We start from the raw sequence: 16,594 nt of genomic DNA on the forward strand, positions 1-16,594 counted from the left end.
GGCTTGCCACCCTTGGAATGGAATGAACAGGCTCCTTAATTAATTGCACCTGCAGCCTGTTATTGCAGAGTAAGGTGGGTTATTGCAGGGTAAGGTGGAAGGGAGTCTCAGCTCTGGTTGCCCTCCCTGCTTTCTCAGGCCTAGCAATGCTGATATCAAAGTGTGCCGACTGGCTGACAGTTCTAGAAAAGATAGATCTTCCCAGCACACATCACCACACGCTCTCACTTGGACACTTGGTTTAACATTCTATTTGCAACCATTATTCTATCAGCATGTGAGAGACTTTTGCCCATGTCAGGCCCTACAATAACCAGTGCTGCCTGGCATGGTTGGACTTTGTGAGTATGAGTAACCTAGAAGCTACTTCAGATAAATGCAAGTTAGCAAGCCGTTATGTCTAGTCAGATAGTTTTAGCCAGAATTAGGTAAGCTGTTGTTATTTTGTTGCCCTTTGCTTGTGCCTTATAGAGTGGTTCCTGCCCTGCATACACTGTCCTGAATTAATAAACAACACTTATACTTAAGCCTGTGTCTGGAGTCTCGGACCACTTGTATGCAAGTTCTCCCAGAATGAACCCAGAGACTGGGTCTCAACAAATTAAAGGATCTCAGCACCCCAGAGTGCTGCTAGGGGTCCCAATGGCTGTGCACCAGAGCCTAAGAATGGTAGCTGGGGGTTGAACTTCTTTACAGGAACATGTTCAGTTTTTGGATATATTTCAATATAAATTGCACAAGATGCAAGAAATTAAACTTTTTGTTTGAGACATTTTAAATGGACTACTAGAGATGCAATGTGTATTCAGGGTGTATAACCACTGGGTTGGCCACAGGGTGAAAAGGGTAAACTGAAATACAGAGAGACGAATAGAGCCAGTTTGGTGTAGTGGTTAAGAGCAGTGGGACTCTAATCTGGAGAACCAGGTTTGATTCCCTACTCCTCCACTTGAAACCAGTTGGGTGGCCTTGGGTCAATCACAGCTCTTCCAGAGCTCTCTCAGCTCCACCCACCTCACAAGGTGACTATTGTGGAGATAATTGTAAACTGCTCTGAGTGGGCATTAAGTTGTCCTGAAGGGCAGTATATAAATCGAATGTTGTTGTTCTGATATCTAATTGCAAATCTGATCTAATCAGATCAGGGTCCCTATTCTATTGGACTGCTGATCTGCTCAGAATGGACAAAATGGAGGCGAGGAAGAAGATGTAAGCCACTTTGGGTCATCACTGGGGAGAAAGGTGGGATATAAATGTTAAAAAAAAAATTAAAATCCATCTGACTTCTGACGAGTAGCCCAACCAAGTACAGGGGTATTTTTGAATCCTACCCCCACCCTACTTTCTGCAGAGGCCACAGAAACTAAGGAAAAGAAAATTCTAAGAGCCCCAAGAGGGCACAAGTGCTGTCTTGCAATTTAGGGACATTGGCAAATGTACTCCCACAGCTTCCACAAGGTTTCCTGAACCTTCAGAAACCCACAGGAGTGTACTTGCCAAGGCTGTGGGTTGCATAAGCACACTTCAAGAAATAATTTTAAATGATAATTGAACTCTTCAGACCACAATGAGCACTTCATTAAAATTCCATTAGCACTTACAAAATGATTTTTAAATGGTATAGGAACACACAATTGTGCAAGCATGAAATTTAGTGACTTTTGGCAAAAGTCATTTCCGTAAAGTTCAAGGGCATGGATTTTGGAGGTTCTTCCACCCACAATAGCGGCTTTTGGGGAAGCACAGGCTGCTTCTTGAGGAAAGGAAAGGTGAGGAAGATTTGCTTTTGCAAACTTATTCAAAGATGTTTGGACCCAACCCACTATGTATAGATTCTGCATGTGAATTTATTAAAGCTACAACTTGCAGTGAAGAATAATCCAAAAATTAAAACAGACTCTAGACACTGTTGGGATTGCTTTGTAGTCAAGTCTAGCTTCCACAAACTCCTTCAGTTTGTTGGAGCTTGAACTGAACTCGTTGTTTTCATGCAGACATTAGAGTACAACCAACAACTTGGATTTTTTCAAAGCTGATGCTGTATGAAACTGTGCTAACGTTTTACAATACATACTTGAAATGTGTTCAATAGCTTTTAATCTTAACAAGCTGAAAGCTTTAAAAGACTGACTCTCATTTCCGTTTGCATACCTGTCAGAGAAACCACATACCCTGCTAAGCAAAAAAAGAAACCACTAACTAAACGTTAAATGGCATTAATACTACAGAATGTTGGTTAGGAAATGTGATAAAGTTATACTGGCTTAAAAATAAATACCATTGCAATATAAAAGAAAAATGTTATCATCCTACTACTAAAAAAATTCAGGGTTCTTTCATTCAGAAATCCAGAGTCTCTTTGATACATTACAATAAAGATAGATGTCCTAGCTTTTTTTCTTTGATGGTCTTGCATATTATAACAGAGGCCTGTTTTTTATAGGGTGCCCAACTTGTAGCCCCCAGTATCCCCTATACTGTTTAAATCCAAAAAGCTTCATGCATGTTTTTGGGAGAGTAGTAATCAAGAGACACTCCTTCCCCAATCCTAAACAAATTTACTTACAAGTAAATCATGTTTATTGCAGAAGAACTTATTTCCATGTTAAGCATGCTTAGGATTTGCACCTTGAATCATATATGCCTTGCTATCCAGCTCTAAAGCCTAACACTGTAGCATTAAAGACCCTAACACTGTACAGAGTTTTCTATAACACAAAACGTAAGGCTAGTGAAATGTCACATTTCCAAGTAAGGGTTCACAGTAGATTTCCTTCCTTTGAAACATGGTTCTCCCACTGTGTTTCATGATCTGTGACATTACAGGCCCTCTTTGATTTGCCTTTGAACTCACCCAGAAATTTCGGAAATGGCACTGATCATACATTTTAAATAAGCACATATTACACGTATACTCTTCTTTTGAGAAGCTGAGGCTGACCAATGACCAGGCCAAGACTAATCCAGGAAGGCTTCCATTCTCCTGGCCACAATGCAAAACTGAATTATTCAAGAGGGCTTTTTACTCAGATAGGAGGGCTATACTGTAAGGAAGTTCTCTCAAAAACAGGAGAGGAGGTATAAACTTTATTGCTATGTACTCTCTGTTGCTGTAAATATGATCCTACTAAGTAGTTTCTGTGTTGTTTAATATGTCAGAATTGCTTATGCTTTATTTCAGCATTTCTTCAACTCTGTATTTGGATTTCTGCTCTTTTGGATCTTTATTGAAATGTCTCTGAAATTGACTGTATTGAATCACACTCTGTAATTTACCATGAGTCTCAGTGAGAAAGATGGACTACAAATAACATAAATAAATAAATAATGAAAATATAAACAACATCATATACTTTCAGCTCATTCACAGGATATATTACATTAATATTAGTGATTAAGAAAAGATTATCAAAATTATACTTGTTATTTCTGCTACAGAGCTCAACACAGAGCTTTAGTTTATATCAAGGACAATCAAAATATATTTTATTTTATTTGTATCAGTTGTAGTACTATTTGTACTAACTGTAGAAGAGCTGATACATTCACAAGCAAGTAGAAGAAGTTGGAATTATACTTTTTTGCCATGTCATTTAACCCTTGCCTTTTCTCTGGTTAATTTCTATTCTCGGTGATACTCTCCTAATGTCAAGAGTTCAGCAAACATATAGAAAGAACCATTTTACATTAAAATGATGAGGAAAAACTGACATAAATCACAACAGCAACTTTAATCATTGCTATTAGGATTGCCAATTCCAGCTTGGGGCAGATCTTGGGGAAGAGAGGGAATTCAATGGGGATGTGATGCTTTGAAGCTGCTATTTCCTCCAGGGGAACTGTTCTCTACAGTCTAGAGATCAGTTGTAATTCTTTGAGAATTCCAGACCCCACTTTGAGGCTGCAATTGATTCTGGACAAGTGGTAACCAAACAAATAAAATAGCCTGAACATCTGCAAGTATGAGAATAAGTACTTTTAAGCATTTAATGGATTTCATCATGTACATTACAAGAGCAATCCTTAGCAAATCTACTCAGAATCCTGGTGGGGCTGGAAAATGCTATCAAGTCATAGCTGATTTATGGTGGCCCATGCTGGGGTTTTCAAGTAAAGAGACTAACAGAAGGGATTTACTATTGCCTGCTTCTGCAATACTGGTCTCCCATCCAATTACTAACCAAGGTCAATCCTGCTTAGCTTCCAAGATGTGACAAGATCGGGCTTGCCTGAACTATCCAGGCCAAGACTCAGAATCTACTCTGGTCTATTCAATAACGCTCCCAGGGAAATGCCATTAGAACTTCACTGTACACTAATAATTTTTAATCCAGCTGTAGATATGCCTAATATATGAACACTGAGATCCACCTTCTGTAGCAGTAACATGAACAGAATTAGTCCAAGCAGTTATTTTCTTGGCTTGTCCCATTAGTAAGGCCAAGCTCCACTCCCACTGGCCAAGCATTACCCCCACTATATGACACAAGGATATCAGGATGTCACGTGTTTTGTGATGAAAACACGTGGAGGCACAGTCAAAACAACAAATAGGTTAATTGGACAAGCATTTTATAACCCTCTTTTGGTACTGTTGCATTATGTTGTGTACAGAGTGTGAGAAAAAAATTCTAGGTAGTCCACAGAAAACCATGTACCAAGTTTTTAAATGGCATAGAATAATTTTTCACCAACATGAGTTGAAACAATTTATTAAAACTTAAACTTTCATAGTCATGGATGAAATGCTCCTATGGAAATGTTGATTTATCAGAGAGCTGTTTAACATTAGTTAAACAAGATCATCTCTTGTTAACTAAATAAGTGTTTAGCATTCTAAAGGGCTCTAAGAAGACTTCTGTTCCTGTAATGTGATTACATCTCCATTAGCTTCATTGCAGTTGCCAAGCAACATTAAAGCTTTTATGCCATTTTTGACAGAATTACGCTAGGATGAGTTAAATGTTCAAAGATTAATCTCATTTTAATACAAAACAATAAATCTTAACACTTAAAACACTTTACTGAGAACGGAGTCATACGAACCATTCAGGATCATAACTAATACATTTAAAGACAAAAGGCACACATTATATTGATTAAAAGAGAAACAGAAGCGAAAAGTAGTTTGTTCCTGTATTAAGCACACACTTCAACCACTTCTGCATAGCATATTGTAGCAATTTCTTAAGGATCTAGATGAAATTAAATTCCAATAATTATATGGGAAATTGGTGGATTTCCCCTGCAAATATATCTAATTGGTTTCTTAATTTTCCATGCTGAATACCTCAAACAATAACAGTTTAGTATGGCATGAAATATTTTACAAATGTTACAATGGCTTTATTCATTCTTAAAATCAAAAGCAAATGGAATTAAAAGCAAATAATAAATTTAAAAAAAAATATTTATTATTAAACCCAAATAAAATTATTGGTTTATGATACATTTGATGTGACAATCCTCCAAAAAAAAAACCCCACAGCCAAAATCCAAATAAATTCTCCATATTGCTATTGAATCACCAAATCTCTGGGATCAGAATAACTGCACTTACTGTCTATGAAGTTCTGTGCACAAAATAAGACCCATTTCATAGCTGCAAAACAACTCTTTTTGGCAGAACTCCAGAGGAAAAATGACACATGAAATGTTATTAAAAGGGAATCTGCTGGTTATGATCACAGCTTGGAAATCCAAGTGCAACAGGAGACAAAGATTCTGAAATTAAAGACCTCTTGACATTTTAATTCCTTACCAACTTATTCAAAATGTTTAGGACGCATAGATATATTAATACCTCATCTGAACAGAATATACTGATTGGAGGCCATTCACGCAAACAAAACCAAGTACCTCCTTCTACTCAGCACAGGAAAGCAAGCTTAATCTTGATCGGCTGTGTTTGCTCAAGTGGTTGGCAGCTTTCTGCCAAGTCCTTGATCTAAGTCAATGAGATAGTTGAGAGGCCTAGCAACTCCAGCATTCTTAAGGAAATCCTAGAATAGCAGTGCCAAATAAGAATTGTCACGGAGATCTAAAGGGCAAAATATCCATTTAAGGAGAACATTACCCTACCTATACCATGTAACATTGATCCATAGATTTTATCTGATTTAGGCTTTTTCTATGCTGCTCTGAGGATTGTTTACAAATAAACTTGATATTCCTAGCTATGTATCATATATCGCACAATGGCAGTTGCAAGCCGAATCCAAACTAACAACATGTACTAAATTGCAATAATTGGCAACTCTAAATCTTTGTGAATCATTTATGACTTATGCATTATGCACTATTTTCAGACTGCCAAACCAAATACATTTTAAGAAAGTTCACTGAACCTCTCTCTCGCACACATAGGCACCAAAAAAAACCTTAGAGCTAAGCTACAAGAGACAAATTACATGAGGAGAAGCATGTGAAGGGAGTTGCAATGTTAGCCAGGAAGCTGAGTTTTAAAAGAGATCAGAAGGCTTTGCCAATTTCCCCTCTCCACAGAGCCAGGGAGATGGCTGCTCAGAGGGTTTGTTTATTTCCTCTTCAACTCTTAGAAGGAGAGGTGAAACTGACAGAGCCTTTGGCAGGCAAAGAGGAAATTAACAATCCCTCTGAGCAGCAATCTTCTTTGCCTGCTCTGTAGAGAGAGGAAATTGACAAAGCCCTCCAATCTGTTTTAAAACTCAGCTTCCCGGCTAACATTGCAACTCTCTTCATGTGCTCCTCCCCATGTAATTCATCTCTTCTAGCTTGGCTCTTACAAAAGAATTGTTTAAGATATATCTATATCTATATCTATATCTATATCTATATCTATATCTATATCTATATCTATATCTATATCTATATCTATATCTATATCTATATCTATATCTATATCCAGGGCTTTTTTTCTGGGAAAAGAGGTGGTGGAACTCAGTGGGTTGCCCTCAGAGAAAATGGTCACATGGTTGGTGGCCCCGCCCCCTGATCTCCAGACAGAGGGGAGTTTAGATTGCCCTCTGTGCCACTGAGCGGCGCAGACAGCAATCTAAACTCTCCTCTGTCTGGAGATCAGGGGGTGGGGCCACCAGCCATGTGACCATTTTCAAGAGATTCCGGAACTCTGTTCCCCTGCGTTCGCCCTGAAAAAAAGTCCTGTCTATATCTATATCTATCGATCGATAGAAGAGATATTAGATTCAGAGTTCATTTTAAAGCCAGACAAGGTTTTCCCACAAACCAGCTCCTAACATACTAAAAAAATAATCTAGTTTATGACAGTCAAGGTTTGGGCCAAATAAATTTATTTCAACCAGAATCGCTAAGCAGTCATTCTTTTGCCAAACATTTAACTACATGAAAGCAAACAAAATGAAGTGTGTTATTTGAAATATACCAACTTATAAATTTTAGAGCTGAGAACTAAACTGCAAGAATAGCAAATAAATTTTTTACACCAATACCAAATGTACAATAGATCCACCAGACAACCCACTATTTGATGTTATTAACCCAACAGGTATTACTTCTTGCATTTGAAGCAGCAGAGCCGAAAGGTGCCTTGTTATCTACTGATTTCTAATGAAATCGTTTCCAAAAATAACTGAGATACTTCCTTAAAACCCTTATCTCGTGGTACCACCTTCAATTCATGGCTCTTTTAAAACTGTTAGGAAGTTCCAAGATAATTTATTTTTAACATAATGGATGTTCTTAAAATAAATATCTGACCAGCTTTGGAGGAACAATATTATTTGTATCAGTTCTGTGATTGGATGATACATTGTAATTTCAATTTTAAAAAATAGATTTCCTGCAATTTAGCCATCTTTTGACAAATTAGCCTTCCAATGCAAACCTAAACAGAGTAACTCTGCGTAGGATTGCACTGTCAGTCTGAGACTAGTTTTAGATTAATACGGTTAGGGCTGCATATGAATCCAGTGCATTTAGGAAAGATGCCAATCAAATCTGACATCAACAAAGAAAGAATACAAATACAGGATTTTTTAAACAGCTTCTATAAAGTGGATATATAATCCCTGTTTTCTTCACCAGAACAATTTAGGCAAATTAGATACAGCCTGCAGTCAAATTCTACACAAGTTTACTTGAAAGTAATCTTAACTAAATCAACTGGGAAATAACCTGCAGCATAACTCTGAATAAGATCATACTGTTAAGCTGGAAGGAAATTAATACCACAACCAATAGCACTTCTTTCCATGCAAACATCATTTACTCAAGATGTAAATTATAGTTTGCTTTTGATGCTTGTATTTTAAAAGAGTTGCAAAAGGAATGCTAACAGATCCAGTGCCTTGTGTTTAACATTGTATTTAGCTAAATTTACTTTATCAACAATAAATAAAACTGTAGAGGTTAGATAGTTGTGGGAGTGTTAAGTCTTGGTCTTTCAGTGGCATTATGGAAGAAACAGATTCATTCCATGCAATACTTCTATTCTAGAAACAAAGAACCAGGAATGATGACCATTGGAAGTCTCGTACCCTTAATTCTTCACCAGATATGCATTTGGTTTTGTAAGTGATTTGTCATAAATAAACAATAGCACATGCCTTTCCTCTGGAAGTGCTGGGAGGATTAGTCATTGTTTGGTGCCTGATTCAGGAAGGTACAGTGCTATGTAAGTGCTGAGCTTATTCAGCTCCTTCAAATCCTTCCCAGGAAACAGAGCTATCAAGCTGTATTATGCCACATGTATATGAACAAAAAATGAGAATGGCTTGATCAGTCTTTTGCACCTGACACTGTTTATTCCTCTCCTCCAAGACACAGAGAAACAAAATGCATCTTGCTTAACTGTCACTAGAATAATATAGGCCTTTAAATATGTGTTCATAGTTATTTACCAGACATAAATGGGATATGAACAGATTGTTTATGCTGAAATACCCAGCCTATAGCATATGAAAACATTAGCAGTACAAATATAAACAATAGTGGGGGGAAAACTCAATCAAAAGTTCTTATCAGAATCCCAGTTTTTAAATGTGATTATGTCGTGTATATAAGGAATTGCAAACTACAGCACAGCTAATAAAGAATATTCTGTAAAAAGTAAATCAGAATATACTTCTAGTGTCTAATTTGCCAAACCTGTTCAAAGGTATCTTGTCAGTGAAGAAGTAAAAAGCATGAATAATTCATATGCTAGTTAAAAGCTGTTCCATTGAGATTTTTACTTCATTTCCCTCCCCTTTACAAAAAAAGCTAAATTGTTCTTTTGGGTGCTAAAACAACAAGCAGCCCTTTCCCTTTAGAACCATTCATTTAACTGTTCTCTGAAATAAGTTTTCCAAAAAAGATAACATACAACATATGGTGATTTGAACATTTCAATCCTGTTCAGGAAGGGCATGCATTTATTAAAAATTATCTATATGCCTAATGTATATGCAGATTCTATATTTTAAGGGAGATAAAATAAAATAATTCCAGAAACACTGATAATCTGGTGCAATTGTTAGTGGCTGCAAGGACAGTACCGATACTGTTATCACAAAGTTCCCAAAAGCCAAATAGAAATATTTTCACATCATGATGTATGTATCAAGTCAAACATTAATAAGAACAATAATAAAATGTCAGTCTCTCCTGACTATACTAAACATATTGAACAATAAATTATCTAAAATGCCACAGCAAAACAGTGTGAGAAAAGTCAAATCACCCAACTCACCAAATGAATGAATGCAAGTGTCAATAAGGTCATCTAGGCTGGCTCCCTTGGCTAAGTGCCCCAGAGACATCGTTATCTTGAACTCAGCAGTTTGGGCAAGATTTGAATGGAAGCAATGCTGACAGAGCTGCTTCAGATCAACAGCTGCCTTCTGATGAGAGCTGCATCCCTGTGGAGGTTTCCTAAAGAGGAAAAAAGCAACAGAAACACATGAGAACACCGATGACACTTAAGTGAGAAATTTCACAAGAGCCTCTACGGCAAGTTGGAAAAGGAGAGACTCCCATGAATTGGGTTACTTAAACAGTACCATCACATAAGGTTCCCCCACTTTTGTAAAATACTATTCTCTGCATTTGTCATGTGCCTCTAGAGCACAATGAGTTCTTCATTATCATTATTTTTTATCCATTTCTGTCATTCTAACTGCAATATGATACCGAAGATTTCACAACCAATCTAATCACACAAATCCTTTTCACACCATCAATTGATGTGGCTTTAACACCCATGGCATCCCCAAATCTACACATGGTCATTTGGATGACAGTATAGAGGCATCCATGTGTAAACATGTGGTGTTTTCCCCTCAAGACTTGGAACTCTGAAAAAGCAGGGTTTCCAATTAGCTGCATGTGTGCAAAAACAGCTATCCCAAAACTTCCACTGGACATGTATGGGTCAAGGGCAAGGCCTGCTTCTCCACTCCCACTCTCTACTACAGACCCGATACTGGTTTGAAAAATGTAGAGAAGTGTAAATTTGCAAGAACAGCAGAAGGGACAGTGTGTTTAACTTATTCCTTTGTCCAAACCTCCAAAAATGTATTTTGCTCATTTTTTTACATTTTAAAAATAGTGGTATATAAAAAAGTCATTCCTGGTTCCATCCCTTTATCACATTCTGAGACTCTCTCTATATAATACTTTTGTCACATGTTCTTCACATGTTGGCACTGTGTGTGACATCATCACGCAGTATGCTGCTGCGAGCTGGCCCCATTGGTGCGGCAGGCAGCTGGGACAGCACACGGGTGGCCTCTTAGCCCTTCTGCGCTGGCCCGGCCGCCTGCCGTGCCTGGCCCACAGCTGTGTGCAGGCGGCGGCAGCACGGGGCAACTGAGCAGGAGGGCTGGAGGGCTGCCCACTCAGACTGCCCCATGCTGCCGCCGCCAGCATACGCTCCCGGCTGGGCATAGCAGCTGCAGGCCAGGCGTGGCAGGCAGCCGGGACAGCATGCAGGCAGCTTCCCAGCCCTCCTGCTCAGCCACCAGCACTACCACTGCCAGCTCTGCAGCGTGTGCCGCCACCCCCAGCGCCCCCTCCAGTGCCTCAGCGCTCAAGACGGCTGCCAGACCCACCTCCATGGATGCGCTGGCCCTGCACGTCGGGAGATGCAATGTTAGCCGGAAAGCATAGTTTTAAATGACAGAGCTGGTGGAGAGCACTCCAGATTCTCTCACAGTCCTCTGCTGCCTCTGGCATCTCCCCTTCCGGCGCCTTTGCCCTGCTGAGGCTTGGTTAGTTCAAAGTTTTAAGCAGTGAGGGAGGCAGGGGAAAAGCTCCAGAAGGGGAGACAGTCCAGCACACCAAAGGCAGAGGAAGACTGTGAGAGAATCCGTCCCCTCCAGAGCAATCTCCGCCAGCTCTATCTTTCAAAACTATGCTTCCCAACTAACATTGTGCCTCCTGATACTTGATGGACACACACCCCGGCGTCTCGTGTAGAGAGACTCATAGTCAAGAATTCAAAGTGAGGCTATGCAGAAAGTCATGCTCAAAGTTCTCAGTGGTTCTCATTATTTTTATGGGTAAACAGATTAGAAGAATTTTTAGGGGAATAAATAACTCTCCCATCTGTAAAACATTGAGTTCATTAAGGGAAACATCAGTTTCCAACCAACTGTGTTTTCCAAACGATTGACCTATGGAATGAAGTAAAGAACGGTATTTGTGGACACTGGAAGCAAGGTCTGTTCTTGAGCAGCATTCAAGAGTAAATATGGTTGTTTCATTCAGAACTTTTAAACCTATAAATCCTTCCCATATTTTGACCATCGTTCTGTCATAAGCTGCACTGAAGTATGTTTTGAATGCCTTCTATAATTAAAGCACAATTCAGAAAGTGTTTGATTAAGATTAAATAGCAATTTTTAAAGATTTATACATTGTCTTTCACTTAAATTATGTCCCAAATGGCTTACAAGAGATTAAAACAATACCGGTTTAAATAAAAGGCAATTAAAATTATGACCTTTAAAGCCCCTAGGACTCACATATTTGAGGGACCAACTTTCCTGGAATGAATCCATGCAGACATTAAGATGGACTCTGTTACCTTTACTATTTGTTCCCTCTCATCAAATATATTTCTTTTCAGTGAGAAGATGGGCATTTTCAGCAGTATCTCCATACTTGTGGAACAGATTACTAGAAGAAAGGTGGCAACTTTCACCTTTCAACCTGAAACACCTGTTTTTTAAATGGGATTTTGGGTAAATCTGTTTTAGCCTAGTGATAATTGGAAGATGATAAGAATTAAATTAATTGTACTGTGTTTTAACAGGTATGGGTTGCATTATTGTGAAACACTCTGAGCTGCAGAAGACTGGGATATAATTTTTTCTAAAACAAAAACAAAAGCTGTAGAACAGTGTGTTTTCTGTTGAACTTGTCAGGTTGGTGGCTACTTTACTGCCCTAGCAACGTTAATTATTAATTTGTCAACTGTTTCTAACGTATTTATTTCTTTTAGGTACATTGTCTGTTATTGAAAACATTTCCCATTTAAAATTATAGGTATGTTGGATTTTGTAAGAAATTCTTCATTCCTATATATGTCAAGTTTGATAGCTATGTGACTACCATATCCAAGCAATTAAACAATACTGCATACTGGACACTGGGCCCCTGCTAAATATTAAATCACCTAATATCCTCAAGACAAACATCAACAAATCACAACTATATTGCATGTTGTCTCTTTCTGATGTTCCAAAACGGCATTTTCCATAGTCAGTCTGAAGACAGTTGGAACCATCCATTACTTTGTATTCACTAGCCAAGAAGAATGATGGATGAGATTCTAGCTCAGAGCTAACCGGATTACCAACAGTGCAGTCCTAAACTAGTCTACTCAATGGGGCTTATTCCCAGGAAAGTGTTCTTAGGATTGCAGTGCCTGACACTGATCTGCTCTGGGAGTGGCGGAATATTTTTCTTCTATTTCTAGTACCAAACTTGTGCCAAGAGGCAGAAAAGCTGAACCAACAAGATGCATGCAACCAGTTTTTAGGAGTTTTTATTTTATTTTGGTGTTAGGTAGTCACTTTGAGTTTCTATTGGGAAATACATCTGGAGTATAATGTAAAAATAAACACTCAACTTACCTCAAAATGCTAACAGGTAAGACAGAAGAAGCAACCATTATTGTTATCATCATCATCATCATCATCATCATCATCATCATCATCAGAGAAATGCTTTTTGATAGCTTACATTTCAAATTTATTATAACATTGAGACATTAGTTGCAGTTGGATAGCATTTCAAGAAACTAGACACTAAGTTATATTTAACCACAAAATAAAATATAAACAAGCTGTTAATGAATACAAAGTAGAGACACCAAGCTAGCCACAAGTTCCCTTCAAGTGCAAAAGTCAATACAGTACAAAGGTCAGTAGAAGGGGTAGATAAAAACTTACAAAGGGATGAGAGTAGGTCACTAGCTCATTTCAATTACTGTCAGATTGAAATTAAATCTGAAGGAAGGATATTTGCCACAGGTTTAACTAAGGCAATATCTTCCAGGACTGTAGAAAATATCTTGTCTTCAAGAGCCCATCTTGGAAGGACCTCAGAACTCTGTTTGGTTGTAAGGTGTAGTAGTGATGACCATATCAATTGTGGCCTTATCAATTGTGGCTACTTTCAGCATCACATTATGCTGGGATGCCTATTATCGTCTAGTCAAACATACGTTCAAGTGAAAGAGTAAGATTCAAGTCCAGTAGCACTTTAAAGACTAAAAAGATTTCCAGAGCAAAAGATTTCCAGTAGCACCTATAAGATACCTGAAGAAGTGAGCTGTGACTCACAGAAGCTCATACCCTACCACACATTTCGTTAGTCTTATAGGTGCTACTGGACTCTTGCTCTTTTCTACTGCTACAGACAGTATTTAATAATTTAATAAGTCTTCATCTGCTGCTGGAAGACAATGATAGAGGCAGGCAGACAAATGGGAGAGACTTCCACAGTTTTGGTGCCACAACTGAAAAAGCCCTTTCTTGGGTTGACACCTCACCTCAGATGACAGAGGCCTCTGAAGATGACTGGAGGTAGGTTCATATGAGCCATACATACACTGGTACCAAGCCAAATAGTGCTTTAAAGGTTACTATCAGCACCATGAATTGAGCTCAGAAGTAAAATGGAAGCCAGACATTCTTCAAGGGAAATCCCAAACAGAGCACACTGCAATTACCTAATCTCAATGTCACCAGGGCACGCACAATGACAAGATTTTTTTTACCCAGGAAAGGCTGCAGGTGTCTCATCAGCTATATAGCTGGTGGAAGACATTCCTGGCTACTGCTGCCACCTTCTTATCCAACAGAGGTTAACAATACCCCCCATACTACAAACCTGCAACTTGCATTGCAGAAAGGAGGCAGGATATAAGAGAGACTTAAATCACCACCACGTGAGGAGCAAATACACATGCATGAAGTAGACAAAAGAACGATTCATGATGACAAAGGATAAGGATGAATAAGCTATATGGGCATCTGATGTTTCTACAATGTCTTTACAGTATTAACAGGCTTGCAGTTGCTGGGAAGGGCATGAGTCTATACAGAACAAGGAAGGAGAGTAGCCCACCAGTAAATGTAAATTTCCCTCAATAGGACAGACAATGACTCTATAGCTCCATTTCAGTTTAGGAAACTGGGGGCGGAGACTGTTCTCCCAGCTCTGTGATCTGAATGAAGGGGGGTGGGGCTCACATCCCCAAGAATTAAGTTATAACAAGGACTTCCACTGGTATCTGCTCGATAAGAACCAGGGAATACCTGGAAACAGTGAAAAGTGTAGCTAAGTCATGTGCCAATTCACACCTCTGTTCACTCTATAAGTGTAAACATTAACCCGCAAAAGAATTGGGATATGTCCTCCTGATTCTCAGGATGGTTGTGTCCATGGGTTTTCTGACAATGCGATGCCTGAACATTTTATACTAATTGGGTGGTGACAAGTTACACATGGAAACTGAAACTAACAGAGACAACTAATGGATTGATTTTCTTAGAAGTCTAGCTTTAATTCTGATATTAAAGAATCTGATACAATGGGAAAGGGCATACCTAGATACTATACCTACTTCAAAATTTGAAAAGGGATCTGGATAATAATAACATAATAGTTATTAGATAATTATACCCTAGTTGCCACTCACATTCAGCAGTGAAAACAACAGCAACCAGCACAGCACAATCCTATTCAAATCTACTCAGTGGCACTTAACTCCACGGAAAGTGTTTTCAGGATTGTATTGCAGATGTCTACCACCTTGGCCTTTTGGCGGCCTACTCACTTTGCCCCAGAGAAACTATGAAGTATAATTTATTTATTGAGGAAGGTTATATGCTGGCCTGCGAAGAACCTGTTGGAGGCCACTCATAAAATCATAAAAGAAATTAAAATGCAGCTCCTGAAAGCTGCCAGATTTCCAAAGTGGCAATCTGACACAACATTAGGTGGCTCTTCGGTTTCAAAGTTACTGAATCGAAATTTTAAACAAGTACTACCATCTTTGGACGCTGCCCCCAACTCGCAGGTAGCTAAGCAAAGCCGAGTCCAGTGACGGCCGCTCCACAGGTCCAGCCATTCCTCCGAGAAAGGGGGCGGAAGGGCATTCTTTGAATCCCTATCGCTCGCCCTTTTCTCTTGCAGAGGAAAAGCGCGAGGTTTCGGAGCGGCGTCTCTGCCGTTCCTAGCACGGGGAAATGCCCGTCCGGGCAGCAAACCGGGGAAGCAGGGAGAAGACACGCGCTGACTGCTGAGGGAAGAAAGAAACGGGAAGCTCCGGCGACAGGCACTCCGCGGACACTTACTCGCTCGGGCTCCCGCTCTCTAAGGTCTCCATGCCGGCGCCAGCCTCAGCCCCGCGGCGACTGCGTTAGCGCCCCACAGAGCGCCACGCGCAGACTGCGCCGAGCCACCCAGCCTGCGCATTTCTGCCGGTCCCCTTCAGCGCCCTCCAGCGGAGCTCGCGGAGCCGACGCCGGCGCCGCTGCAAGCCTCGGATGTTGCGCGGGCCTCGGCCAAGCCCTAAGAACCGAGGGAGGGGGGCCGAGAGAGAGAGAGAGCTGGAACGGCCTGGAAAGGCAGTGGCGCGCTCGGCCCCAGCGCGTGCCTCCTCTCCGCGTTTCTATGGCATCGGCGGGGGCCGCTGCTTTTTTTCCCCCTCTCCCACCCCATGGAGTTTCCACCGCTCTTGGCCTTTCACAAGTGCAGCCGAGCACGCTGTATGCCGTCAAGGGATGCTTCCCGCCCGCTTGCATTTGCGTGGGCGAGGTAGCTTTACCTGTTGACTACCTGCCTGCTGTACAGAGCCTCTGTCAGGAACAAAAGGCGGCAAACGTCCATAATTAATAACAACAACAACAACAACATACGATTTATATACCACCCTTCAAGACAACTTAATGACGCACTCAGATCTGTTTACGAAGTGTGTTGTTATCCTCACAACAGTCACCCTGTGAGGAGATGGGGCTGAGAGAGCTCTGGAAGAGCTGTGACTGTCCCAAGGTCACCCAGCTGGTTTCAAGTGGAGGAGCAGGGAATCAAACCTGGTTCTTCAGATTAGAGTCCTGCCACTCTTAACCACTACACAAAA

General features: G+C 40.1%; 1 protein-coding gene across 1 annotated transcript in view; it reads right to left on the minus strand.

Moving 5' to 3' along the window:
- RASGRP1 (RAS guanyl releasing protein 1) overlaps positions 1-15,871 on the minus strand; it is a 60,064-nt gene extending 44,193 nt beyond the window's left edge. Inside the window, exons 1-2 of the mRNA XM_054972251.1 lie at positions 15,807-15,871; positions 9,689-9,870 (exon numbers count right to left, since the gene is read on the minus strand). Of these exons, the coding sequence (XP_054828226.1) occupies positions 9,689-9,870; positions 15,807-15,838 (214 nt within the window). The 5' untranslated portion in view covers positions 15,839-15,871. The remainder of the gene's footprint in view (positions 1-9,688; positions 9,871-15,806) is intronic.
- Between the last annotated feature and the right edge of the window lie 723 nt (positions 15,872-16,594).

Source organism: Eublepharis macularius, chromosome 2 (genome assembly GCF_028583425.1).
Source record: "Eublepharis macularius isolate TG4126 chromosome 2, MPM_Emac_v1.0, whole genome shotgun sequence".
Lineage (NCBI taxonomy): Eukaryota > Metazoa > Chordata > Lepidosauria > Squamata > Eublepharidae > Eublepharis > Eublepharis macularius.